General features: G+C 52.5%; 9 protein-coding genes across 9 annotated transcripts; 5 read left to right on the top strand and 4 right to left on the bottom strand.

Moving 5' to 3' along the window:
* Nucleotides 1-621: 621 nt before the first annotated feature.
* On the top strand, nt 622-2,067 carry NECHADRAFT_47910 (uncharacterized protein; the record flags this gene model as incomplete). The annotated part of the gene is made up of 3 exons (XM_003048354.1): nt 622-681; nt 786-920; nt 952-2,067. The coding sequence occupies 3 exons, from the start codon at nt 622-624 to the stop codon at nt 2,065-2,067; spliced, it is 1,311 nt and encodes a 436-aa protein (XP_003048400.1).
* Nucleotides 2,068-3,440: 1,373 nt separating this feature from the next.
* Nucleotides 3,441-5,176, top strand: NECHADRAFT_63158 (uncharacterized protein). Its single transcript, XM_003048355.1, has 2 exons — nt 3,441-3,815; nt 3,866-5,176. The coding sequence occupies exons 1-2, from the start codon at nt 3,672-3,674 to the stop codon at nt 5,063-5,065; spliced, it is 1,344 nt and encodes a 447-aa protein (XP_003048401.1). The 5' UTR covers nt 3,441-3,671; the 3' UTR covers nt 5,066-5,176.
* A 252-nt stretch (nt 5,177-5,428) lies between these two features.
* NECHADRAFT_84176 (uncharacterized protein) lies at nt 5,429-6,844 on the bottom strand (the record flags this gene model as incomplete). Its single annotated transcript, XM_003048537.1, has 2 exons — nt 5,429-5,492; nt 5,544-6,844. 2 exons carry the CDS (start codon nt 6,842-6,844, stop codon nt 5,429-5,431), a joined length of 1,365 nt encoding a protein of 454 aa, XP_003048583.1.
* An 899-nt stretch (nt 6,845-7,743) lies between these two features.
* Nucleotides 7,744-9,276, top strand: NECHADRAFT_63160 (uncharacterized protein; the record flags this gene model as incomplete). Its single annotated transcript, XM_003048356.1, has 1 exon — nt 7,744-9,276. The coding sequence occupies one exon, from the start codon at nt 7,744-7,746 to the stop codon at nt 9,091-9,093; it is 1,350 nt and encodes a 449-aa protein (XP_003048402.1). The 3' UTR covers nt 9,094-9,276.
* A 1,061-nt stretch (nt 9,277-10,337) lies between these two features.
* NECHADRAFT_105170 (uncharacterized protein) lies at nt 10,338-11,675 on the top strand (the record flags this gene model as incomplete). The annotated part of the gene is made up of 3 exons (XM_003048357.1): nt 10,338-10,587; nt 10,640-10,786; nt 10,841-11,675. The coding sequence occupies 3 exons, from the start codon at nt 10,338-10,340 to the stop codon at nt 11,002-11,004; spliced, it is 561 nt and encodes a 186-aa protein (XP_003048403.1). The 3' UTR covers nt 11,005-11,675.
* Nucleotides 11,676-12,447: 772 nt separating this feature from the next.
* NECHADRAFT_95835 (uncharacterized protein) lies at nt 12,448-13,812 on the bottom strand (the record flags this gene model as incomplete). Its single annotated transcript, XM_003048538.1, has 1 exon — nt 12,448-13,812. The coding sequence occupies one exon, from the start codon at nt 13,810-13,812 to the stop codon at nt 12,448-12,450; it is 1,365 nt and encodes a 454-aa protein (XP_003048584.1).
* A 1,822-nt stretch (nt 13,813-15,634) lies between these two features.
* On the bottom strand, nt 15,635-17,095 carry ARP2108 (Actin-related protein, ARP2 class). The gene is made up of 3 exons (XM_003048539.1): nt 17,035-17,095; nt 16,527-16,946; nt 15,635-16,458 (listed from the first exon to the last, which is right to left on the bottom strand). The coding sequence occupies exons 1-3, from the start codon at nt 17,054-17,056 to the stop codon at nt 15,728-15,730; spliced, it is 1,173 nt and encodes a 390-aa protein (XP_003048585.1). The 5' UTR covers nt 17,057-17,095; the 3' UTR covers nt 15,635-15,727.
* A 209-nt stretch (nt 17,096-17,304) lies between these two features.
* On the top strand, nt 17,305-18,279 carry NECHADRAFT_63169 (uncharacterized protein). Its single transcript, XM_003048358.1, has 2 exons — nt 17,305-17,497; nt 17,556-18,279. Exons 1-2 carry the CDS (start codon nt 17,381-17,383, stop codon nt 18,222-18,224), a joined length of 786 nt encoding a protein of 261 aa, XP_003048404.1. The 5' UTR covers nt 17,305-17,380; the 3' UTR covers nt 18,225-18,279.
* A 196-nt stretch (nt 18,280-18,475) lies between these two features.
* Nucleotides 18,476-20,062, bottom strand: NECHADRAFT_47479 (uncharacterized protein; the record flags this gene model as incomplete). Its single annotated transcript, XM_003048540.1, has 2 exons — nt 18,476-19,900; nt 19,964-20,062. The coding sequence occupies 2 exons, from the start codon at nt 20,060-20,062 to the stop codon at nt 18,476-18,478; spliced, it is 1,524 nt and encodes a 507-aa protein (XP_003048586.1).
* Between the last annotated feature and the right edge of the window lie 5,486 nt (nt 20,063-25,548).

Genomic DNA, 25,548 nt, shown 5'->3' on the forward strand with positions numbered 1-25,548 from the left:
CAAACAAAGATATAACGTCCTGTACCAGGACTAGTGGGAGAGTGGTACGGGGAGAGTATAACAGCATGGCACGGCTGCAGATCTTGCTGCCTCTGATTCTCTCCTTCTTTCAATCTCTCGACTTTGTTGAAACGCAACCTTTCTGAGCTATCAAGTTGGGAGGTGATGATATTTGTCTTTTACTTCCAATCTCGACTCAGCTGCTTGACACAGCTGGCGATAGACACTCCCCATCCTTGACTGGACAAACCACTTACACTTCCCGAGCCCCGACGGACGAGTGCTGGCAAACCGGCAACAGCTCGTACATCACACACCTTGTCACTAGGACCAAGACTCATCAGAGTTTGTCTTTCAATCGATCCAGGTTGACTCGACAAGACGGTTGTTGGCACTGATGAGGAAGCCCGAGTTGCAACCTCTGCCAGTCACCCGTTGAACATCTCCCCACTCACCTTTCACTCTTTGAACCTCGACACATTTGGGAGTTATACCATGGTAACTCCAACTTGTTACTCGCCCGCCGACGTCCGACGGTATAGCAGGATGAATGCCTATTCATCCTACCCGGAGCGTCGGAGCTTGGCCTACCCCATCCACCCAGATACGCGAACCACCATCATGACTGAGAGAGACATGATTGATGATGTGACGCCTCAGAGGAAGCGTATCGCAGTAGCTGTAAGTATATACCCCTGTCTTCCTTACACTTTACGTCTTCTCCCCCCTGGTGTGTGTGGTGTGCGCGAGACTTACATAGTTGTGTAGCGGGCTAACAGATCCAGTGTGGGCGGTGTCGAAAGAGGAAAATCCGGTGTAGCGGCGATTCTGGAAACGGGGGACCATGCACAAACTGTAAGAACGCAGGCTACGAGCCCTGCCAGTTCCTAAGGGTATGTCTTTCAGGGGGGAGGTGCTTTGTGATGTTCCAGGACTTACATTGCCGTCTAGGTTGCTTCCCAAGAGACGCCCATGAAGCAGGAGTCGTTTAACTATAGTCTTGAAGCTTCTCGGCAATATCAGGCGCGAGGAAGTTCCGTCGTACCCCCTCTCCCGTCGACTACCTCTCACTACCCCGACGGCCTCCCGATGCATGCTAGCGACCCCTTCATCTATCGAGCTCCCACGACCTTTGCGTATACCGCAAAGTCCTACTACCCAGTCTCTACCTGGAATCATGGATACACTGAAGATCAAGGCATCAACTACAGCATGTATCCGCCAGCGTACCCTTCGATGCATGACTCGGACTATGGCATCAACTACCGCATCGGCTCCGGCACGGTGGGCAAGTCTGAGAGCATCTGCGTCGATACGGAGCCCAACTACGCCTATAGCAGCGGGGCACCGACCACGAGCCTGGTACACCGACCGGCTCCGGTGGCGGCCGACTCAACGAGCATGACGTTCCAGAACATGGCGGCGGGCGTCAACATGGGCGACAGGGTGCTGCCCATGCCCGTGGGACGGTCATCAGTGCCTAGTTCAATAGGGTCATCGTCGTCGTCGTACCGGAACGATTCGGGCTGTAGCTCAGGGTTCGGTAGCGGCAGCAGGGGCTCCTCGGCGCAGACGTCGACCACGGCGGGCACATCGCCTGCGAGCCCAGATTCCGAAACGCCTTCAAGTTACACGAGTTACGAGCCCTCGAGCATGGCTTCGGCCGCGGGACTGTCCTCGTATCCTCCAATGACACTAGCCTCGCAGCTCACCCGCACGAGTAATGATCTCTACACACATGCCAGCTCTTCCGAAGCTTCTCTCTATACTCCAGCCGACTCGATGCGCGTCGGAGGAGGAGGTCCAGCACCCGACCTCACGTACCGCTACACGGACACTACAACGGCAGCGACTACGGCGGCTGCTACGACGTCGGCGCGCCGTGAGCTGCCCATGATGAGTAGCGGCAGCGGTAGCGTTGGGTCGTCGTTCTCGATGGCACACGGCGCCACGACGTACATGGCGCAGCCCGCGTCGTACATGCTCCCTCCTGGAGACGTCGGAGGCACGAGTACAGAAGCCGCGGCGGATAGCTACCATAAGACTGCGGGGACACTTCGAGGATGAGGGGAGACGTCTGAGCCGTCGGTTGATGATGCTGTTTCTCTTATTGAGATCATGGACTCCCTCCCTCCCTGCTGGCTCTCGGTGTTTGAAAGTGTGTTTTTTTTTTCTGGCCTGCTCTCAGCAGAGGAGTTGCAGTGTTTTTTATGTTTTTGGACCTGAGCATCGAGATGTGAATGAGCCAACTGCCATGGTTCTCTGTTTGCGATGGATGACCATCGTCGTCGAGCGACTCGCGCATGCAGGGGTGAGAAACCTCTCTGACCCTTCCCCCGCGCGGAGCAGGACGGATGAACTGCTCATAGACTTGCTGGGGGGACCCTTTTTTCTCACATGAGTGAGGGGTTTTGATGGGTTGAGGTTGTGAGGCACAGCGTCTGACGGGGAGGCAAGACGAGAGCGAGCGTTGGTGTTGTGCCACCCTTGGCGTTGAACTCTTCTTCTCGTCTTTGAACGACACCGAGTCGGGTCGTTTTGCTTGGTCCTTTTTCTTTCAGTCTCTGTTTGTTCTTACTCTTGTTTTAATCACATTGTTGGTCATCATCATGGTGCATTGCATCTTGAATTGTTTACTCCCCAATGTCTTTGTTGAGACTGGGTTGAGTTTATTGACTCGTTGCATTTTGGGCGTTATTAGACACAGCCAAACGCATACGGGATATGAGAAGGCGAAAATGGATTGGGTTTGTACTTTTTGATCGGGCGAAAATTGGAGTGAATTGGGAAAATGACATTGGGATGGAAGATGGATATGGGCGCGTTAATAGGTTCTGGTTTGGTTGGCTGGTAGTCTGTTTTGATGGGATTTTGACGAGATGAGATTCTGCACTCCTGATGGGAGACAGTTGTACATGAAATTAACTACTTGAAAGCAAGTAGATAGCTAATGATCCATCTCGAGTTAATAGTTTGGGTCTGGTTGGAGTGTTGGTGGTTTGTTTGTTGGTACGGTGGTGATTAATATGAAGCTGTTTTAATATCTATTGGAACCATTGTGTAATGAGCCATTGTTTAATAGTTTATCCAATGGCCCACCCCAGCTTAGCCACGTTTCAATCTCTCGAGATTCATCACCCCCTGGACAATCACATTGAACGAGATGAATCTAATGAAAGCCCGTCATCACATGGCATCGAGACATGGTCCCAAACAGGTAAACCCCAGGTCCACAGCGGGGTTAGGTCGGCGGCGCTACTCCGGTATGGCTTCAGGGGGAAGCTCCGCTGCGGGACAATGACCGGGCTGGTGTCCGTAGAAGATGCAGGCGCTATAGTTTACAGTGGTTTGCAGGCGGCCAGGGCTGGCATCTTCACCAATCTGCACCTTGCTGATCTATTTCGAGCTCCCCCTCCTGCCTCCACTTCCACCTCGTCATCCCACGTTTGACCAGATATTTTCTTCTGGAGCGGATAAAGTCTTGAGGCGTCACCTGTTTTTCTCTTTTCTTCTGCAGCTCTTGCCAAGTTGCTCCTTTGCTCTTTTTGCGCGCTGTTCTTTAAACGACCACCTCCAACACGCACACCTGGCATCTACTTCCCCGCCATCTGAAGCTATACCCAGCGTCGCAATCGCATTCAGAGTCGCACTACCACCGACAAGCTTCCAAGATGCAGGTTCCTCTACTAAGACTGCAATGCGGCGTCAACTCGTACGCCTGGGGCAAGAAGGGCAACGAGTCTGCCGCTGCTCGCTTTGCTGCTGCTACGCCATCTGACGACCTCAAGATCGAGTCTGACACTCCTTACGCTGAGGTATACCTCGAATACTTCATGATCTTTGTCAATGACTGACATTTTTATAGCTCTGGATGGGTACACACCCCTCAAACCCCTCGCGAGACGTCAACACCGGCCGATCCCTCCTCGAGCTCGTCCAGGACAACAAAGCCCTCCTCTCGTCCACCATCATCTCTCGCTACGGAGAGAAGCTCCCCTTCCTCTTCAAGGTGCTCTCGATAAACAAGGCCCTCTCGATCCAGGCCCACCCCAACAAGAAGCTCGCCGAGCAGCTCCACGCCCGCGACCCCAAGAACTACCCCGATGACAACCACAAGCCCGAGATGGCCATCGCCATCACCCCCTTCGAGGGTCTCTGCGGATTCCGCCCTCTGGCTGAGATTGCGCACTTTCTCGAGTCTGTGCCTGCGCTGAGAGCTCTGGTGGGAGACGAGGCGGCTGCAGAGTTTGCAAAGGTTGCCAAGGATGAGGAGGAGGGTGTTAGTGAGGACAAGAAGTTGCTGCTGAAGAAGGTTTTTGGCGCACTCATGAACTCGCCTGCTGAGGCGATTGCTGAGCAGACTGCTAAGCTGGTTGAGCAAGCGAGCAGCGAGGGTGCTAGTTTCGCTGCTGGCGGCGTGGCTGCTACATCTGGCGAGAAGCTTTCTGAGCTCGTCCAGCGATGTCACGGCGAGTTTGGTGATGACATTGGCCTGTTTGTGCTCTTCTTCCTCAACTTTGTCACTCTTGAGCCTGGTGAGGCCTTGTTCCTCGTTGCTGATGATATTCACGCCTACATCTCTGGAGATATCATGGAGTGCATGGCTGCCTCGGACAATGTTGTCCGCGCTGGCTTCACTCCCAAGTTCAAGGATGTTTCTACCCTTGTCGACATGTTAACCTACAACTACGCACCCATCGAGGAGCAAAAGATGTCACCTACAGAGTACCCCTACGCCACACTCAACCGCAGCGGCTACAGTTCAGGCTCAGCCGTTGTCCTCTACGACCCTCCTATCGACGAGTTCAGCGTTGTGCGCACCCTGCTCCGCGGTGACGGCGCAAAGGCCACCTTTGAGCCCCTCGACGGGCCCAGCATCGTCATCTGCACCAGCGGCAAAGGCAAGATCTCTGTCGGCCCCACGAGCGCCGAGATTCGCGAGGGATGGGTTTACTTTGTCGGCGCTACGGCCGAGTGCGTGCTCGAGTCCGAGGGGGGAGAGGATGATGAGTTTACGACTTATAAGGCGTTTTGCGAGATTGATGACTCCAAGGAGAAGCTATGAGTTTGAGTCAGGGGGTTTGGCGTGTGAATAAGAGCGTGAAAAACAATGCTTTTAGCTTTAAGCCATTAAATGATGTGGCTGCATATACTATTTAATATCACGTTCATCTACATGCCATTTTGGTGTCTTTTTCTCAAGTACTTGGAGTAGGGTGTTTATTATTCATGATGGGAGATTCGTCTCATACCCTGTCTTCCCTCTGATAAGCCAACCTTGACTGACAGGCCTTGTGCTAACTAGGGTTGTACTTGATCCTTTACACAGCATGCCCTGTATATCTATACGATATGAAATACGTGGTGGATTCGAGAGTATACGTTGTCAGGTTCCTCAGGGGTTGACTTCGCTTCATGGCGATAGATATCACTTGGGTGAATCGTCGACATCAATTCTCTCGTTGAACGGCCAGGTATCTTTGCCCGTTCCCCTGCTGATGAACAGTTAGCATCACACCTTTCAGATAACCGACTTTTCTTACCTTGACTCTGGTCTGTCGCGCTGCCACCTTGACCCGTAATATCTTAATCCCCTCCAGAACCACGACTTGCTGGTACTCCACGTCGCCGCCACCTCCGCAAGACTACCCATCTTCTTGGATCTCGGCTCCCTAACTCTTGCATACTCCTCCAACGCGACTCTAATACCGGTCTTTGTATCTGTAGTTGCGTGCTTGAGTAGTGATCTGGCTAACACTGTGGCATCTTCGATGGCGAAGCCTGTTCCCTGACCACTTGTCGGTAGCATTAGACGTGCTGCGTCTCCTATAAGAGCTACGTTTCCCCATTGGATTTCGTCCTGTTTCCATATGCGTTGACGGAGGGGTGTGCGGATTATGCGATCTGCGGATGAGAAAAGGGCTTCGAGGCTGCCTGCGTAGGGGTGGAAGACGTTGCGGTGCTGTCGGAGAATGTCGACTGTTGAGGCGAGGGGGTATTGACTTGGGAGTATTGAAGATTGCCATGGCTCTGCGTCAGGTTTGAGGTTGGGTTCGATTGGCGAAGAGGATGAAGGGGGTGAAACCTCGGGGAGGATGAGATCCCAACGTGTTCTGCCTTGGGGACAAGGACCCGTGGCGAGAAAGCCGTTGTTGAGTAACATGAGATGGGATTCGCTGAACTTGGCTGTTGAAGATGATGCTTGCTCGCTGGTAGATACGCCGTAGATGCCGGTTAGACCCATAGAGTCGGGCAGCCATCTCTCCTCGGCGGTGGCCTTATTTCTCTGATTGAGGATGAATCTTCTGACACCAGAGTACCCTCCGTCAGCACCGATGAGGAGATCTGTCGTGATATTTGTCCCGTCCTCAAACGCGACCTTCATGGTTCCATCGTCGAGGGATGTGAACTTAACGGCCTTTTTCTCCCAATTCACTTCACCACCAAGTTCTTTCACCTTTTCGACCAGCAGTTTTTGCAAAGCCCACCTCTCAAAGTAGACAACACCCGTTTGAAGATCACTACTCCACATAGCATCACCCAGCGAATTCAACCTCTCAACCTCACCATCGTAATCACAGCTCCATGTCGAAAGTGCACCACACTCAAAGCCTTGTGTCTTGATTGAAGACTCGAGACCAAGACGATGTAGTGGGTAGAGACCGTTGGCAAATAAACCGACTGTTGCGCCGGCGCGAGAACCAGAGTCTGACGGAGAAGGGGATGAGTCGAAGAGGATTGGGGTAAAGGTGCGGCGGAGGATGGGGTGGGAGAGGATTTGGAGGGCGAGGGTTGGGCCGGCAATTGCGGAACCGATGATGGCGATTGTTCTTGGGGAGGACATTGAAAGAAGAGTCAATTGGTAATGAGAGGGTGTTTTGAACTGAATTATCAAGAAATGACCGGTGCTAGCGTGTAAGTGAAGGTATCACAAGTTAACACGGTTGATGCCGACTTGAGGTCATTGTAAGTATCATGCAGCGAACATTTCATAATGAGGCAATTTATAAGAGAACAACATTTATATATGACTCCCTGTTCCCGAGTAAGCTTGTCAAGGCAAAGACTTGACCTGTCTATTGCTGCCTCAACTGTGGAGAGCACAGGCCCGTCGGTATACGGAATACGACGATGCTTAGACAGTGCGGACACCGCCGCGATCTCAATTCGCACGTGGCTTATCGGCGCTCCGATAACTTGCCGCACTTACTAAATCAGGCAAGCTTCGACCCCTCACCGCCTTGATTTCTGCCGGCTTTTACCTTTCCCACCGCATCATCGGCCTCACTTTCGGGCGGAGAGCATATTACGACAGTCAAGACAGACAACGACGACATGATACCCTCTCTGTAAGCAAACTCTGGGAAATATTTAGAGGTTTGCTTTGGCGCATACAATGAGTTGATACCCACCTGGCCTGGTCACGCTGTTTATGAAAGCTTCTTTTCCTTCCCTTCCCTTCCTTCCTTCCTTCTCTGCCGATCACTTCTTTCTTGTCTGCGACGCGCTTTCTGTCTTAGCCGCCTTTCCTTCCCCATACCATCCCGCCTCGGCCGCTCAATAACTGGGCCTACTCTCTCAAGGTTAGTCGACTTGAAGCATTTTCCTTCCTCTCCTCTGCGGTCTTCTATGTCAACATGGATACTCTTTATCCGGCATCTATATCATACCGTCTGTGCCCCTCCTTTCTTGGCCTGATTCTTATTGCGACATTTTGTTTAGGCGGGTTGGTATCGGGGCAGGATGGCTAACGGGAAGAAGCCTGCGCGGGACGAATTGAAGAACCTCCAGGAGGACCTGGGCCCCTACTACCAGATCCCGCTCAAACCGCGACGCAGTGGCACCCACTCGAGGGAGAACAGCTTCCAGGAGTCGCTGCGACAGTCCTCGGGCACCCCGGAGCCGAGACGATCTGGCACGAAGCGGCAGGACCCGTCTAGCAGAGATTCGACCCCGAGCCGACCGAGCAAGTCGAGGACCAAGAACCATAGTCGGGACATTACCTCGGACGCATCCACCCCCAAGCGGTCGCCCAGGAGCGAACCCCCCGCGCATACCATACCGAGGGCCGACTCCGCCAAGCCGGAGCGTCACAGTCGCGAGATGTCGCAACGAAACCGTAGTGGGCGGGCGACCAACAGGAACAATGGCAATAACCATGGTGAAGAGGTGCAGATATGGGAGCTCTGCAAGAGTCAGATTGGAGATATTGTGTCCGGGATAAATGCGGAGAACGATAGTCTCGGAGAGCTTGTCAACCTGGATAAGCAGGCGGGCACCATGGAAACTGACAAGGTCCCGGGTGACCTGCTGCAACAGATGGAGCAGCACTGCCGGACAGGGGTGAAGCACTCCGAGGCGAACATGGCCAACATCAAGAACACGATTGAGCAGCTGAAAGTCCTTCGCGCTGTAGTGCAAGCCAAGGAGCAGTCCGAGGCCGCAACCGCAGGACCCGGCAAGAGACAAGCCAGGGACAACACGGCCTCGCTCTACGATTTTGACGGCGCCGGCGACTCACCGGTGCCGAGCCCCATCGGAGGGTCCTCGCGCAAGTACGGTGACCGGGCAAGAGACCGAGACCGGGATCGGGACCGCGACAGCATGCCGCCCAAGGCCGATAGTGTCGAGCCTCAGGGGTCAGTTGGGAGCGGGGTCGGATCGGGATCCAACAGCAAATTCAAGGTTGTCTTTTCCAAAGGCGATGCGGTAGCCTTCAAACCCAAGGCGGTCAACGGCGACCAGACGACGGACTGGATCCTAGGCGAGGTGGCTCAAGTGATGGGTGAAGGTAAGAGCCGGCGGTACAAGGTGCTCGATATCGAACCGGACGACCAGAGTAAGCAGAAGGAGTACCGATCGAGCGCCAGCAGCATGATCCCGATCACGCCCGAGAGCCAGGCGGCATCGCTGAAGGACTGGGAGTCAGGCAAGGTGGTTCTTGCGCTGTACCCCAACACTACTACGTTTTACAAGGCCGAGGTGCACAGCATGGACAACGGCAACAAGGTGAACCTCAAGTTCGAGGGGGAGAATGATTCGACGACGCTGCAGCAGGTTGAGCGAAGATTTGTGATTGAGTATAGAGCTTGAGGTTGGTTTTGCATAGCCGGCGAGGGAAATGAGAGGCAGTTATCTGTGATGGAGAGTCATGGGAAAAGAATTGGATGGATTCGCTTAGAGCCCCATGACGATTGAGGCAGTACGCGATAATAAGGATAGCCAGCGCAAGCGATATGGCATCCATAGCAGATCTGATATAATAAGTTAGGCGCATGAATGGTATGCCCATTGGCGTGCAATGCAATGTCCGTTATCAAATGTCGGTCTCTTATACTATGACGACGGAGGACCAGGAGAAGTGTCCCCGGCGTCGGTTATGAAGAGTGTCCGTCGTGGAGTGACCTGCTCGTCGCGCTTAGAGACGGTGGAGCGTTAGGTACCAGTGGGACAGCCGCCGCTCATGATGGGACTGAACTTGAATTTCAGCCGGGGGTAGAAGGGCAACGGATGCGCGGGTACCTTACAGGCACACGGGGCAGCTCATTTCAGGGACCACGACTGGGGGGGGCCTTAGGGGCCTCAGGGGCGGGGGGACCCAATGTGCCAATCCCCTAAAGGTCGTGGACACTCACTGGAGATGCCCCGTCAGTGGTGGCCCTGCAGGCGGCCGTTGCCCCGTGCAGCGCTAGTCCAAGAGAGGCTCAGACCAGGGGGAGAGGAAGAGGAGAGAGAGGGAAGTGCTTCGCTTGGCTCATGGGGGCATAGGATGGATCTGATTTTCCCTTTTTTTTTCTTTTTTCCCCTGACGGGGGACGACGAACGAACGAACAAAAGTTGAATCGCCCTTTTTGAACGAAACAAATTACAGCGACCTTTTCGATCAGAAGGATTACTTCTTTCTCTTATCAGCGAATCCGAGTGGAGAGAGTGACAAGGCAGCAACAGAAGTGGGAATTTCTCCCAAAGTTCAAACAAGGAGGGGGGAAAAGAAAAACACCAAAAAGTCAACAGCCACGTTTCCCAGACCCTTGACTCTTGACAACGACTATTCAAACATGTGAGTTTTGCCGTTTTTTTTTTTATACCTTGGACGCATTGTTGTATTGTATGATTGTTTGTTTACTGACTGATCTTGCTTGCGCCGCAGCTCCGTTCCACTTGAAACGAAACACCAAAGAGTCCACCCCCTTCTTCCCACACCCCGAGTATCGGATCATCACACCACAACTAAACCGCGACGAGTACCGAAAAGAAAAGGCGCACCGACATTGTTCCTCCCTTTGACACCTACCCGACCGAATACATACTTCGAACGCGATTCTACAGCCGCAACCATGGGCGGCCAACTCTCCAAGATGATGGGCAAGATCTTTGGATCCAAGGAGATGCGACTCCTGATGCTGGGTCTCGACGCCGCAGGAAAGACTACCATCCTGTACAAGCTCAAGCTCGGACAGGATGTCACTACCATTCCTACTGTTGGCTTCAACGTCGAGACGGTTACGTACAAGAATGTCAAGTTTAACGTCTGGGATGTCGGTGGTCAGGACAAGATTCGACCTCTGTGGAGGCACTACTTTAGCGGTGAGTTGGGACATACATATGGAGGTGTATGGGATGCTGATGGACGTGATAGGCACTCAGGGTTTGATCTTTGTTATCGACTCTTCTGATCGGAACCGTATGGACGAGGCGAGACAAGAACTGCATCGCATCATCAATGATCGCGAGATGAAGGACAGTCTACTACTCGTCTTTGCCAACAAGCAAGATCTGGCAGAAGGTAGGTCCCCCAGCCCCCCCCCCCCCGTCTGGAGCATCATGCTAACTACTTCAGCCATGAAACCTCAAGAAGTCACCGACGCTCTCCAGCTCACCAAGCTCAAGGACAAGGTCTGGTACGTGGTGCCCAGTTGCGCCACCACGGGAGAGGGTCTCCTCGAGGGTCTTGCTTGGCTTTCCAACAATGTCAAGGCTCCTCCTGCCCCTGCCAAGAAGTAGAGGACGATTGATACTCGATCTCTCTTTTATTTTCCTTTGGCGGTAACTCTATATCTCGACGACTTTTCCCCCCTTTTCCGGCGCGATACCTCCGAGGCTTCTATATCTCCGACATGCGATTCTCTCTCTACCTTCTTCCCTTCGAGCGTATGGGGGACCGATTCGTTCATTCCGACACGAGCTGTAATAGATCTATGCGCGTTTTGGAAAGGAAGATGTTGGTCTTCATCCCATACGCTCGGTGGACACCCGCACCTCCCGCCTCGAGAGAGAAATACAAATCCTTCCCCAACGCGCCTCAACCCAAACCTTTTCTCAACAACTCAAACTCGCCGCCCGCCGCCGCCGAAATTTGCCGAAATACCCGACGTTTTTATCTTGCTTTTTTTGTCTTTTTTCTTTTTCTAACTGCCTGTTTTTTACCCGCTAGAGATCCGTGGAGGTTGGAATTGAGGATGAGAGGAAGGATGATGGCAGGATGAAAGGGGGTTAGATGAATCGAAAGGACTGGACAAAGGGAACAAGACAGAAAGCAGGCAGCTAATGAGAGGCACGGCGTCCTCTTTTCTTATTTATTTTTTGTTGTCAATCTTTGTTGTCAGTCTGTTTTTGCGTATTTGCATGCAATCGCTGTTGTTGTTATTGGTAAAGATAATTTTTGTCATTTTATGATGTCCTCTCTCCCCTTTTTCTATGTATTACTTGTCTTAATTAATGATGCGCTCTTTTTTATTTCTCTTGATGAATCTCTCTCTCATTTTCTTAGACTTGCATCCTTGTGGAACTGGTGTTGCAATGCGACGGCGAAAGGGGGGTCCTGGTGGAGTTTGGTGATAAACAACCATGATGCGGGGTGCACAGGTGGGAAGTGTAGCTCGCGATAATTACAAAAAAAAAAAGAGGTGCACAAAAAAGTGGTTTGACATTAAATGTCTGGGGTGATACAATTGTATCTATAACGCGCAAGCATTTCTACAAGCACGTATAATATTAGGAACTCTTTACGAGAACCCCCCTGTTAGAGGATTTAGATACTTAAGCCGGTCGGGCCTCGCCGTGGCGGAAATCGAACCGGTCGTCATCGGTTGCCGGCCTTGAGCTTTCGCATGCGGTTGTTGACGTTTCTTAAATTGATTCATCTTGACCGTTTGACCGTGTGTTCCGTATGTCTTTCGACGATGAGGGGAGGGATTTACTGGTATATAAGGGTCCAAGGGGAATGGCACTGGCGGGCAGGTGATGGGATGAAACCTTGTTTTTTTGACATCTGTGCTTCTGCCTAGATGTCGGGTATCTGATCCTTGAACTCACATCTAATCCATCAATCCACCTAAAAAGCATTGAACCGCGGTGTTTAACAATCCTCGTAATATATATCCTCAAAGCAATTCCCAAACGCCGTGCTCACCCCTATACCAATACCCATCTACCCGATTAATGCCATCACTCCTTTAATCGCTTGGCTGGCCGGACGAGCGAGTCATCTGGCAGTCCGCTTCGCTTCGTTCCCGGTAGACTACTAGTTCGGATGTCGTTGTCGTCCTGGCTGACACGTCGATGCGGATATTCGTTCTTTAACCCCTCGAAGCAGTTTGCACTAACGCGATCGCCTGTGCTAAAGAATGGCGACTGCAAGGCCTGCGCGGCTGTGAGACGCTTGGCTGGATCGTACTCGAGAAGACCGGCGAGCAACTTGTAGCCCTCCGCACCCAGAGAGGCGAGCGGGGGGTTGGCGTTGGACCCGGGAGGGCCTGCATGGGAGATGGTGCTGTAGTACCACTTCTCGAGGTTTGAACCGCCAGGGGGAGGTGGAGGTGGATTACGAGAGCCGTAGTGACCATGGTGATGAGGGTGATGATGATGACCGTGATGGCCATGGTGAGACGTCATCGAGTTGGCGAGCGTGTTGAGTTGATTATACTCAGGCATAGTCGGGAGAAGTGGCCATTTATCCTTTGTCGGCACGCCCATGATCTCGATAATCTTCTGCATCTGGTTCCGCTGGAAGGGAACCGTCTTCTTGCTATCCATCTTGGCTTCCTCACCCTTGAAGATAGGCCGTAGAGATAGCAGCTCGGCAAAGATGCAGCCAACAGCCCACATGTCGATGGCCGGTGTGTAATGATAGGAGCCGAGGATGAGCTCGGGGGCGCGATACCATATTGTCACGACCACCTTATCACCGCTGAAGAGGGAGTGCAGAGGCTTGTCGAAGCGACGGGCGAGTCCAAGATCGCCAATCTTTACCTCGCCGGACGAGGTCACCATGATGTTGGCGGGCTTGAGATCACGGTGGAGTACCCAGTTGGTGTGGAGGTACTGACAGCCGTTGAGGAGCTGGAACATGATGCTCTTGACTGTAGCCGGAGGTATCGGGTGTCGAGGCTGCTGAGTGTGGTGATGGATAATCTGTAGCAGATCATGTTCGGCATACTCAAAGACCATAAAAATGCACTTGTCTTCAAGCATAATCTCACACAGGCGGATAACATTTCCATGGTTGAGCTCACTGCAAAGACTCATCTCACGAATAGCACTCTGCGAGATGCCCGTGTAGCTGATCTGCTCCCCCTCTTTATCGGGCTTGAACTTTTTGATGGCAAACTCGCCGACGGGCTTGCCGTTGCGGCCGACAGCCTTGTAGACGCGTCCATAGGTACCAGAGCTGATGAAGCCGACGATACGGTAGCGATCTGTGATGCGGACCTTGGGCTGATATCCAGTGGAGCGGTCGTGAGGTTCTACACGGCGTTTTTGGTAAGCGTGTGCTGGGAAACCGACGCCAAGGTGATGAGGGCGGAGAGGCATGGCCGAGGTGTCAAGTGCCCTCTCTTTGCCTCGGTATCTTGCTTGAGATGGATGAGGTGCTTTTAACCACTTGGCATTGGCACAGCTGAGGGGTTCAAGAGGTAAGAGCGTATGGACAGTAGAGGACAGATGCGAGGCAAAAGGGCGAGAGAAAACACAAGAGTTATGCAATGCCAAGGTTCATGGGAAAAGGACAAGAAGAAAAAGAAGTAGCAAAAACGATGAGCAAATGATGATGACAAGATGCCCAACAAAAAAAAAAAAAGAGGATGAATGTTTGAATCTCAAAGGTTGTCGATGAAGGCCGAGTCAGGCAAGTCGTTAGAGACCACGCCAGAGGCCAATGCCACGCCACACTAGCCGACAATCTTGACACCTCAGGTTGCTCTTTTTCCGAGAAGGGCAAGTACGCGAGGCGACCCCGAGAGTGAGGAGGCGAATAAGCAGCACGGCCAAGAACCCCTCAGCGGATAAATGAAAGAGTAAATACACGGAGAGCAGGCCGAATGGGAAAAGGATCAAAAGGTAGAGTGAGAAAAAAAAAACGCGGTCTGGGGAAGCAGATATAGCCTGATCCTTGACCGGAATAGGGGAGGAGAAAGCAAGATACGCGAGACAAACAGACGCAGATGCGAATGCAGGATAAGAAACACAGCCAGCCACTTGATAGGTTGCAGGGTATTTCAAGTGTGTAATGGAGCAAGGAGTAGAATGACGAAGAGAAAAGAAACAATTCGCCGTCAACACGCACCTTCAAATGTCGCCTGGACACTCCGCTTCAACGTCCCCCTGGCGCCGCCCAAGCCCACGGATCCCGGGCCCGACGCCCCCGAGGGCGGATTCGTTCTGCTCATTTAGCGAAAAACCCGGCCCCTCCGTGTCTCTGTCTTGTCAGCAGCCCGTACAGTAGTTCGTGAACTTGTACGTGGCAGGGAGTTTGTCTCTGTGTGTGGCTCTCTCTCTCCACAGTCGTTTCTCTTTCCCGCCCCCTCCCGGTGACCGGCGACGGCGAAACGCGGTGTGGGATGCGGATCGTGATGATGTGGTGTGCGGCGCGTGCGTCTCTTCTCCTTTGGGTTTCTCTTGCTCACACTCTCCTGTTCTTCTTTTTCCCCGCACGGAAAGAGTGTAAAAAAACCGAACGATCTAATGCAGGACGGGATAGCGAACCATAGACAGCTTCAGGATCAACGGGCCCGGCGAACCGAAACGTGGTTTGTCCCTCACGCGCCGCGTACTGTACCGTAACAGGAAATAGGAAGTCCGCAGTAAACGCCGTAAATTCTTTGCTTGGCCTTTTGAAGCAGTAACCCCTTCTGTAGCTGGCGAGCAGAAGCTGTAATCAGCTACCAGCGCGGCGCGGATCTCTCTACTCCTCTGCCGAGACGAGACAAGACAAGGTGAGGTGCAATGAGCGATATGGGGCGTGCGGAGTCCAAGGGGGCGATGTGGAGTTTTTTACTTGCTGGGGGATAAATCCTATCCGAGCTTGTAGTGAGATGATGCTAGTCTGCTGGGATCGATGGGAGTGAGAAAACGATGAAAATGGTCAAAGAATGCGTGATGTAGAATCATTCCTGACCCGGTCGGTTGACATGGCCATCGAGGTTGTGTCAAGTCTGCGACGACTCGTGAAGGACGGGTGATGACTAAGCCAGCATTCGTTGCTTAGAATTCCAGTTGGTGATGCCTTCAAGGTTCAGAGCTTCACTGTTAACTAAGAGCATGTCCTCGCTCCTGTCTGGGACAAGAGAACGCGTTACAGTTTATTCACACCCAAACGACATTCGATCAGCTTCAATTCACCAGTCACCCCTGACATCATCCTTATAACATATTTTCTTGCTGTCTAGCTAACTTCACTTCAAATACCAATCCATTCTCTCCTCTAATCAACATACGCTCGCCAGCACATCTATCGCGGTCCTAGCTTCTCCAGCACCCGCGGTCCCTGCTCCTCCCACTCCGCCTTGGTAACCCACATGCTCTCCTTGTCCGCCATGATGTTGGCCAGCACCGCACCACCCAGGAACACCATGTGTCGCCGTCGCGGGGGATCCTCTATCCGCACCTTGAACTTGCTCAGCCGCTCCGGGTTGCCCTGAAGTGCCCGCGTGAGCCACAGCTGCTTCAGCTCCTTCTCCAGTCGCGACGGGAGTCCAGGGTACATGCTGCTACCGCCAGACAAGACAATGGCCTTGAACAGGGACGAGCGGATATCCACGTCGGCAGACTGGATCGTGTTGAACAGGAACTCTCCCAGGCCGGGCGACTCGCTATCAACAAGGTGAGGCTGGAACAGACATTCGGGCGCCTCGAATCGCTCGCTACCCACGCGGATCACACGTCCGTCCGGCAGGGTGTAATCCTCCACAAGCACCGTGGTGTCCTCGCTCAGGCGCTTGTCCAGCTCCAGGTCGTATGACACGTAGCATAGCTTCTCCTTGATCTGGCGGACAGTCTCGAAATCGGCGGTTCGGTTGAGGGCGTAGCCGCGGCGCAGGAGCAGCTTGATCAGGTTGCGCGTCACGTCTCGGCCGGCAACATCTAATCGCTTTGTGAGGTGGTTGAGGACCACGGATTCGTAAACGGGGACAATGTGTGTGACACCATCACCCGAGTCGACGACAACACCAGAGCTCAGACCTACACCGCATCAAGCCATTAGCTTCAGTCGCGTCCACAGCTTCCATCAAGCTTCGGGCGCAACTCACCTTGCGCGTACAGGGCTAGGACAGCCTGGATGGCAACATAAACACCTCCGAATCCATATCGATCAAACATGACCTCGCACATCTTCTCCCGATTCTTGAGCGGGTTCATCGGCGGCTCTGTCAAGAGGATCTTCTGGCCCTGAGGATCCACCTTGAGCTTCTCAAAAAAGGTATAATCCCAGAGATGCTCCATGTCATCCCACTTCTTGACGATACCGTTCTCCATGGGATAGCTGATCTGAAGCATCGTTCGGGCCGCGGCGGCCTCGTCACCGCACATGATGTCCTTGATCACCAGGTCGCTGTCCGTCTGCTCCTCGGACCGGAGGATCGGCCGGCCGACGATGGACGGGTACTGGTGCTCGGGGAAGTTCTGCGCGGCATATCCGACCTTGAGGAAACCGGTACCGCCGTCGAGGACTAGGCGGTAGGAGTGAGGTCAGCTTTCCCCAGCTCAGGGGGTATATAGGTGGAGCTCGGGAGCTCTGGAAATGTGATTCAAGCTTACCAATGGGTGGGGGGTTGGCCATCTTTGCGACAGCCCGGGTCGGGATATAATTATTTGAACGTGGTGAGGCTGAGGTTGAAGGTGCGGTGTTGCTGTCGCCAGGAGCTTGGGGGAGGTTGAGGTGTTCGTCAGTGGTGGGGTTGTCGTCAGAGGTGGCTGAGGCGGATCACGTGGCGCCCCGCGATAAACTTGATGGCTTCAACAATGTCGGTGCCGTCATATAATTCTGGGGCCCCGCTCAGAGAAGACTCATAGATGATTTCTGGTTCACAACAACATAGCTCTGGCTCACGCCGCGTTTCAATCACATATTCCAGGATCAATTCTTCATAGATTTCTTTACGTCATGTCTGAAATTCGCTTCCTTCGGCGGAGTCTCCGCATACTCGTCCTCAATCCCAACTCATCCACCACCATGACGGCAGGGGTGGCCAATGCCATTCGGCAAATGTCTCTTCCAGAAGTATGATATCTCAAGACGAACAGAGATTGAATTTCTACACACGCTGATCTTGTCAAAGTCGGTGGAGATTTACACCTACACGGCCCCTCCGGGCACTTCTCCTGGTAGCATCGACAACCAGGAGGGCATTGACGCCAGTGCAAAGGCTGTCCTTGATGACCCCAACATTCAGGAGGAGCTTGACTCCGACAAGTACGACGCCGTTCTTGTGGCTTGCTTCAGTGTGCACTGTCTCGTCTCCAAGTTGACGAGATACCGTCACCTCGCTGTCACGGGCATCTTTGAAGCCAGCATCCTCACGGCTCTTTCTCTCATTCCTGCGCCAGACGATGCCAGCAAATGGGGAATTGTAACGACTGGGAAATGGTGGGAAGACCACCTGTCGAACGGCGTCAAGAAATTCCTTGGCCAGGAAAGGGATGGCGTCAACAACAAGTTCGCCGGTGTTTTCTCGTCTGGCCTCACTGCAGGGGACTTTCACACGGTATCACCAGAGCAGGTCAAGGAGAAGCTCAAGGGAGCAACTCGAGAGCTTCTCTCTTCGGGGCAGGTGTCATGCGTCTTGATGGGCTGTGCAGGAATGGCGGGTCTGGAAGAAATAATTCGCTCAACAGCCATTGAGATGTACGGCAAGGCTGACGGCAATCTTGTCTACATCATCGACGGTGTCAAGGCTGGTGTCATGCAGTTGGAGCAGATGGTTCGCAGCAAAAGGGCCTTTCGGTGAAAAGTCATGTCAGTGATATCTCATTATTTCTGTCAAGTCATACCTGCAAACGCCTAAACCGCTCATATCCATCAAGCATTGTGAAGAGGAACTGGCTAGTAACACTCGCTCAGACCCTTGAGGATCTGTCAAAATCATGAAGCACTCATAAAATGACTACAGTTGCAACTCGCTTTGTGAATGTGCAATTGTCACTGATCCAGAGCTGAACCAAGTATGCGTGGTGCGTTGGCCTTTACGCCGTGTTGCCCCTAATCAACCCGTCGCGTTCTGCCCCAGACCTCGTCGGCATCCTTCTTACCCTTTGTCTCTGGCACGTTCCAGGCGACAAAGATGGCTGATCCACTGGCCAGGGCAGCGAAGATGAAGTAGACCCATCCATGGCCGCCAAGAAGGTTGTTCAGGGCTGTGTTGACGATGGGGAAGAATTGGGCCACGATGAATGTAGCCACATAGTTGGCCGCAAGGCACCAGCTCTGTGTAGCTCCGACAGCTTCCTGTCCGACCAGCTCAGAGGCCAGGATAAAAGGCACGGGACCGAGTCCAACAGCGTAGAAACCCACGAAGATGACGACAGCAAAGGCCGACAGAATCTTGACGCCAAAGACAATCGAAAGAGCAAGAACAAAGGCACTTGATCCTTGTCCGATGATCGACGCAAGCAAACAGGTCTTGCGGCCGAGTCGGTCAGGTAGAGGAGCGCAGGCAACCGTCGTGATCAGGTTGACCACAGAGATGAGGATGGTAAGCAGGGCCGAGGAAATGGGGAGGAGATCCGCGAGGAGCGAGACAGAGTACATGATGATCGAGTTGATGCCGCATAATTGTTGCACAAACATGATGCCAACAACGGCAACAATGGCGGGCCTGTAGAGGGGGTCCTTGAGCACCTGAAGGAAGCCGAGGTGCTCAACAGGGCCCTTGACAGCAGGGGCTGTTTCAGCTGCTCCATCAGCCTGAAGAAGCCCCTCCTCTTCAGTCGCTTCCCGTTCATCGGAGCTCCATGTCTCGGTTTCCTCATGGATGTCGTAGCCCATGCCACGGATCCTCTGCAACGTCCTCTTGGCGTCTGTCGAGTCACCCTGTGCAGCCAGCCATGATGGGCTCTCTGGCACAACCACCAGACCTAGAGTCTGTGCTGCAGCAATAAAGAACCCGGAGCCAAGGACCCACCTCCAAGCGTTCCCATAGCTCAGGAAGTATCCGAGGGTTTGAACGCCTAGAATGCCCACGTTGATGGAGATCTGGGTCATGAAACCAAAGAGACCGCGCTCCTTGGGTGGCGCAATCTCACTGATGTACAGAGGTACCACAACAGTAGAGGCACCAGCGCCAATTCCGGAAATGAGGCGGCCGAGCGCCATAACAAAGACACTTCCGGCGATTGTCTCAATGGCGGCCCCCAACAGGTAGAGCAGGGCGGTGAAGCGCATCGCAGGAAGACGACCGCGTCGAGACGAGAAGGGACCAGACACTAGAGCTCCCAGCAGGCCTCCCAGCGTGAATATCGACGATATGGTTGCGAAAGCGGCTTCGTTCATGGGGATACAGTTGGAGAAGAGGCCGCCCGATGGCTCGTTCGGTTTCGCAGAGGTGACGAATCCCTTAATACGTTCGAATGTCGAGATGGATTTTTTACGGCAGGTGATGACATCTTGGGGCGCGTTGAGCTCGGCCTGTGGGTGATTGTCAGCAAGAGGTCATTGTCAGAGGTCATGCTGTGCATGAGGGGGAGGTACCAGATGGAAGCCGAACTGTAATGATCCCAGCGTCGTGATTACGATGAGCAGGATCAGATAGCCGCTGATATCGCGGAGCCTGATGGGGCCGCCTGCCATTTTGCCGTCGATTGCCGTGAATTGCTAAGGAAGCTATAGAGTAGCTATCGCGGTGTGGTGTTGAGGGTTGGAGGTTCGTTCAGCAGCTCCCATGAGCTTCGGCGGGTGGTCATGGGGGTGGGTCCACGTGCCGCAGTGGCTTGCATCCCCCCTGCGTCATTCCGAGATAGGCTCTAGGGTCAGCCGTGGACAAAAAGTTACGCCATGGTTCATTGCAATCTGCATGCAGAGGAATGTGCTGAACTTTGTTTTGGTAGGAGAAAGTAGATCTACGTTCTATTTGTCTATAGAGTTAAACTCTAAGCTTCTCATAAGGGAAAGCTAGGTAATAGCGGCATAGTATTTTGGGGCAAGGCATCACAAACAGCCGTCTTTGACCAAGGAACTCACATGGCTGTTTCTCAACCCCGCCTTTATTTAGGCGCCGGGAAAACACAAACATTCAACTTGACTATACGCTTTCGGGTGAGGTTCTTGAGATAACTGCTATGAGCAGCTCATTAAGTATTACTGCAAGCATAGTGGCAGTACTTTAACCTGCTGCCACGGCCATCCAGTGTCTCAAAGACACCAAGCAAGGCTCTATCGACCGGCTATAATTGCGCGAAGAACTGAGGAGCAAGGCCTGTCTACTCGAGATGCTCAAGGGCCGTATCGAGGACTCAGAAGACGCGATTGAGGCTTCCGAGACTCTGAAGCCAGCGTCTATAAGAGTGCTAGCCAGTCCCGGCAGCACTATCAGCCTCTAAATAAGATCCTCCAGGATATCGTTGCCAAGCTTGCGCTTCCATACAGCTTGCGTCAGCTGGTCAAACCTTTCGCCTGGCTATTTGGTGAGAAGAACGTTTCTGAAATCTTTGCTTCCTTGGAACGACACAAGGCATAGTTTAAATTGATCATGCAAAATGATCTCTTGTATGGGTCATCGAGGGTTCAGGATCAAAATGAGTCTTGTTGGCTTACGAAACGCTCCGTAGCGAGCTGGCTAAGCTAACGTTGACGATCTGTTTGACAACTCTGGTAGATTCGAGCCCAAAGATTGAGACTGGGAAGCGCGAAAGACCATTCCCTTGATAAGCCCGATATCTTTTCGTGCTAAGCATGCCGACGTCCTGGAGAGTGTCCAGTCCGGGGCTGGCACTCAGCTACTTGCAGCACAAGACGTTCTGAAGATGGGTTAAAGGGGACATCGACACCCTGTATTGTACAGGTATCTGTGTCTGGAGTTGTTTTAACCATGATGGTTTAGCCAGGGCTGTCAAAACAAATCTTGCGTCAATGGGCCCTTGATCTTGGTGGATTTCATCGTCTGTTACCCAACTTGGTTAATCTGCTTGATTATCCCCAGTACCTTGGATGCCACCTATTCGAATGCGCCCGAACTAATATACAGCCTAAAAAAACTCTTGACACTGTAGATTTAGCTGAGGCTGTGCTATTCTGAGTGATGTGTGCGAAGCGCCCCCTACGGCTTTGGAGTTGCAGCAAATGCACACCACTCAGGGTGTGGTCCTTGAAGATGACGATCTTCCGAGCGGCGGCATCCCAACTGTTGTCTTTTGAGAATTTAAACATCATCAATGGAGTTTTTAGACTGTTTGAATGGTTTATTATAAGGCTTAGTAATACGTTGGGGGGTCTCAGGCGCCGTCTAGGCGCACAGGTCCTGTGTGCTCGGGGCACAGCCCCCCCTGTCGGCAGGCTAGGGGCACAGTCCCCTGACTAAGCATTTCCTTCCGTTGAATCAGGAACTGACTGAATACACCAACGCATTTAACAGAGTCGATTACTACCTTTCAAATATGATTGCTGAAATGGGGGTGGGGAGAGTTATCCAATCCAAATTTACACAGCTACGGCAACTAGAGGATACTCGACAGCTTTTGTACCAAGTGATCGTCTAATACCCATTACTTCCAACAATGATACAGTCTTCTGTGCGCCCACGAGCTAAGTGCAAAGCATCTTGTTCCCTACTGTCCGCTTCGATTCTCCCCCAAATATCTTTGACTCCCCTTCTTCTATTCGCTAAAGGATCGTCTCCCATCTCCTCGGCAACCTGTGCTTCAACTCGCTCATCCTCCGCTTTACTCCAGTCCAAATACGCCATCATCTCTTCTTTCGTCCAATCTCTTGATCCTGTTGACGTGACACAGCGCTTGGACATCTGCTTGTAGTCCAAGCACCACTCGTAGCTCGGCTTGTCATACCTTAGTGGGAGTCCCATTGCCCTGCGATATTGTTGGTTCGTCTTGATGCTGCCAGCCGGCTGCGCTGCGTACCACGCGCTCCTTGCGGCGACATATCGTCCATATATGGCCTGTGGCGAATCGTACCTCGGTGGCGATGGCGATGGCGGGCCAGGCAAAGGAGATGGTTCATGAACAGGGGATCCTGGCCGCCGAGAGGCGCCGCCGGTCGAGTCTTGCAGGATCCCGGTCATAGTCCCTGGCTGATCAGCGAGGGCTGTCGGTGCCGTTGTCATTGCCGATGCTTCTGTTACTGCCAGTGCCTTTGCCTCTGCTGCTACCCTTTCCAAAAGCTCTTGATGCCGCAAGGGACATGCCTTCGAATTCATTTGGTGACCAACTTCATGGCATCTACTACATTTTGACGGGGCCTTCGCTCTTGCCTTTCCTATAGCCTCAGCGGCCTCAAAGGAGCTCGGTAGTCTTCTTGTGCTTGATTTTGGCAAGTTCGATACGGCGGGCCTTGCATCTATTCGAGCGCGAGGCTCAAGAAGCAATTGTTGCTGCCCTGAGCGCTTGAGGTGCCAATGCTTGTGGAAGTGCTCAAGAAGAAGAACTTTGCCTTGTTCTTGCAGGGTCTGAAGTAAGTGAGCGCAAGGCAATCCCAGTGTTCGCATAAAAACGCCAGTGCAGCGGGGCAGGGGGAAGTTTTTATCCAAAAGCCGCTTTCGTTGCTCTTCAACCTTCCTCAACGCCTCAAAAGATACCCAGCCTTGAACAGCGCTATATAGAGCTATACGAAGCTCAATTGGTTGTCGAAGTTGCTGCTGGGCTTGGTTTGACTGTAGCTGATGGACTTGGTTGGTAACAGCTCGTGTAATGGCACCCCAAGCCTCAAATAAATCTAGTGTAGACGTATTCAAATAGCTTTTAAGCAGGCTATGAATACCTTCCACACGGGAGGTAACAACAGTACCAAAGTGGAGATGTTGATCAACCCAAGCTTTTACAAGCTTCTCCTTGTGGGGGTTTAGCCACGTTGCATGCAAATATGCAATCTCATTGGCGTAGGCGGGTAGATACCGCTGCTCAAGCTGCTGAACCCGCTGATCGAAGGTTATCTGATCAGCTGATTGAATGATCGAATGCCACTGGTTATAGAACTCCTGCCACCTAAGAAGCCCTGCCTCCATTATCTTTGGGTCCGTCCGGTATTGAATAAAGGCTGGTCGACAATAAGCAAGGACTGCCTTATTGGCATGCCAAAGGCACAGCAGAAGGACTGCAGAAGGAAAGCAGATAGCAACTGCATTTATACAAGCTAAAGCGCAGTCTGTAATAATGACAGATGGAAAGCTTGTATTGCAGATCTCATATAACGACTTCAGTCGTTCGAGAGCCCATAGGTAGTCTTGTTCCTCTTCGCCGCTGAGGAATGCAAAGGCAACGCAGAATGATCGTTGACAGGCATCAACGCCGATGATGTCCAGAAGCGGCATGCCATATCGGTTCGTCTTATATGTGCAGTCTAAAAGAAGAAGGTCGGAGTACGCTTGCAGATACGCAAGTGAGTCAGGATGAGCAAATAAAACCGCCGTAACCCTGCCTTCACTATCCACCTGCATACGATTCCAAAAACCCTCTTGGTCTAGTTGGTTAATGAGAGCATGCATTGTATTTTCGCCAAAGCGAGATGATCGTCGAGCTTCTGCGATACTGTTCGAGATATCCTTCTGGGTTGCAATGGAATTTGAATGTTGCCGCATATAGGTCCTGATCTCCTTTGAGCTGATTCCAGCCTTTGTAAGATTGCTAATTGTTGATTTGTCGTCTTTTGAGAGCCTTCGTAGAACAGGATGGGCAGTCGGGTGGGTGCTTGGCGTATGGTTATGTACAGCATATTGACTATCCGATCGATGTCGTACAACCCAGCCAGATGCGTCCGGTAGTTCCTTTGCGATGACAGAGAATGGGCAGAGAGTACTTCGAGTGCAGGTTGCCCGAACACGGCTTCTTGAGGCGCTTGGAGGCCGACGGGCACGATCGCAAGTGAAGTATACTGTAAGCCTCCCAGACTTGCTTTTGTTGGACCTTCCAGTAACAAAGGCATAGCCTCGTGGCGATGCCCAGTCATTGATCGCTTGGAATAGATCATCTCTGGATGCATATGTATGCTCAGGAGGTAAGCAGTCTTCCGGAAATTGATCCATTGAGGTTGATTGATGACATGATGCAGAGGTCAGGATAAAGATGCTTAACCCCTGAAAATTGCTCCCTTGGAATTGCGTCAAGACGGATGCTTAGTCAAGGGACTGTGCCCCTAGCCTGCCGACAGGGGGGGCTGTGCCCCGAGCACACAGGACCTGTGCGCCTAGACGGCGCCGGGGGTCTCATGGCCAAAAGCACATGCAAAGCAGGATGGGCATTGTGAGGATTGTGTTGAAGTATCCGACTTTTCTAAACCTTTCTGGTGGTATCTGCTGAGCAGAAAAGGACATAAGCTAGCGGCTCGAGCAGTATCCTTTCCTTGAATATGCTGCGAAGAGTTGGGCCCTGAAACACTAAGCTCAAAGGAGACGATTTCATCCGGTGGCTGGACAAGTTGCCTTCCAATGCTACGACAATGGAGATTACAAGTCAGGGTTTCAGCCTTGACGGCTTCAGTTATTTCAACTGGAGTCGATAGGTCCCAAGAGGTACCCCTGTTCTCGTTCTTGCCGCTGTTGGCTGATCACGGGCAGTACACCTTCGTGGCTCTGTCGGCCGTCGAGCGTCCACTGTGGCCTCGAGCAGGGTGTTTAAACAGTCTGTGAGGCCGCTCGCGGCTGGCTATCAAGTCACTGCCAGAAAGGTTCTGCTACGATAGAGTCTTAAGATGGAGTGTGGATTAGCCAGAGGTTAAGAATCCGATGAGCCGGCTGAAGACTAGGTTGCGACTAAGGTCATACCATAGACTTAGCCATCTGAAGCAGACCTGGGTGAATTTTCCGAGGTGATGGAGGGCCTGGAGCACAGCATGGGGTTTTCAAGACGCCACGACCTGGATGGGGAGAGTGCCAAAGGAAATTTCGCACAGGTTTTCACCTAGACCAACAGGGTAACGGGGACGAAGATACCTAATGCCGAGAAAAGGACGGAATCGATCCGCCAAACTCGAGGGTGTGTGGTGGGAGTCTCGGATCCTGCGGAAAATTCAACGAGGTTCTCACGAAATATCCTGCGTCTTATTAAGTTGTTTTCTGAGCACACAGACCGCAAGAGCACAATGCTTCTAGACCGTGACACAGAAGGAGAGCT

The sequence above is a fragment of the Fusarium vanettenii genome (genome assembly GCF_000151355.1).
Source record: "Fusarium vanettenii 77-13-4 chromosome 8 genomic scaffold NECHAsca_11_chr8_3_0, whole genome shotgun sequence".
Lineage (NCBI taxonomy): Eukaryota > Fungi > Ascomycota > Sordariomycetes > Hypocreales > Nectriaceae > Fusarium > Fusarium vanettenii.

Coding starts and splice junctions, on each gene's coding strand:
- NECHADRAFT_63158 (XM_003048355.1), top strand. CDS start 3,672: ATGCAGGTTCCTCTACTAAGACTGCAATGCGGCGTCAACTCGTACGCC. Junction 3,816..3,865: donor CTGACACTCCTTACGCTGAG/GTATACCTCGAA, acceptor ACATTTTTATAG/CTCTGGATGGGTACACACCC.
- ARP2108 (XM_003048539.1), bottom strand. CDS start 17,056: ATGGCCAACCCCCCACCCATTG. Junction 16,947..17,034: donor GGCCAACCCCCCACCCATTG/GTAAGCTTGAAT, acceptor CCTACCGCCTAG/TCCTCGACGGCGGTACCGGT. Junction 16,459..16,526: donor CCTAGCCCTGTACGCGCAAG/GTGAGTTGCGCC, acceptor GATGCGGTGTAG/GTCTGAGCTCTGGTGTTGTC.
- NECHADRAFT_63169 (XM_003048358.1), top strand. CDS start 17,381: ATGTCTGAAATTCGCTTCCTTCGGCGGAGTCTCCGCATACTCGTCCTC. Junction 17,498..17,555: donor GGCAAATGTCTCTTCCAGAA/GTATGATATCTC, acceptor ATCTTGTCAAAG/TCGGTGGAGATTTACACCTA.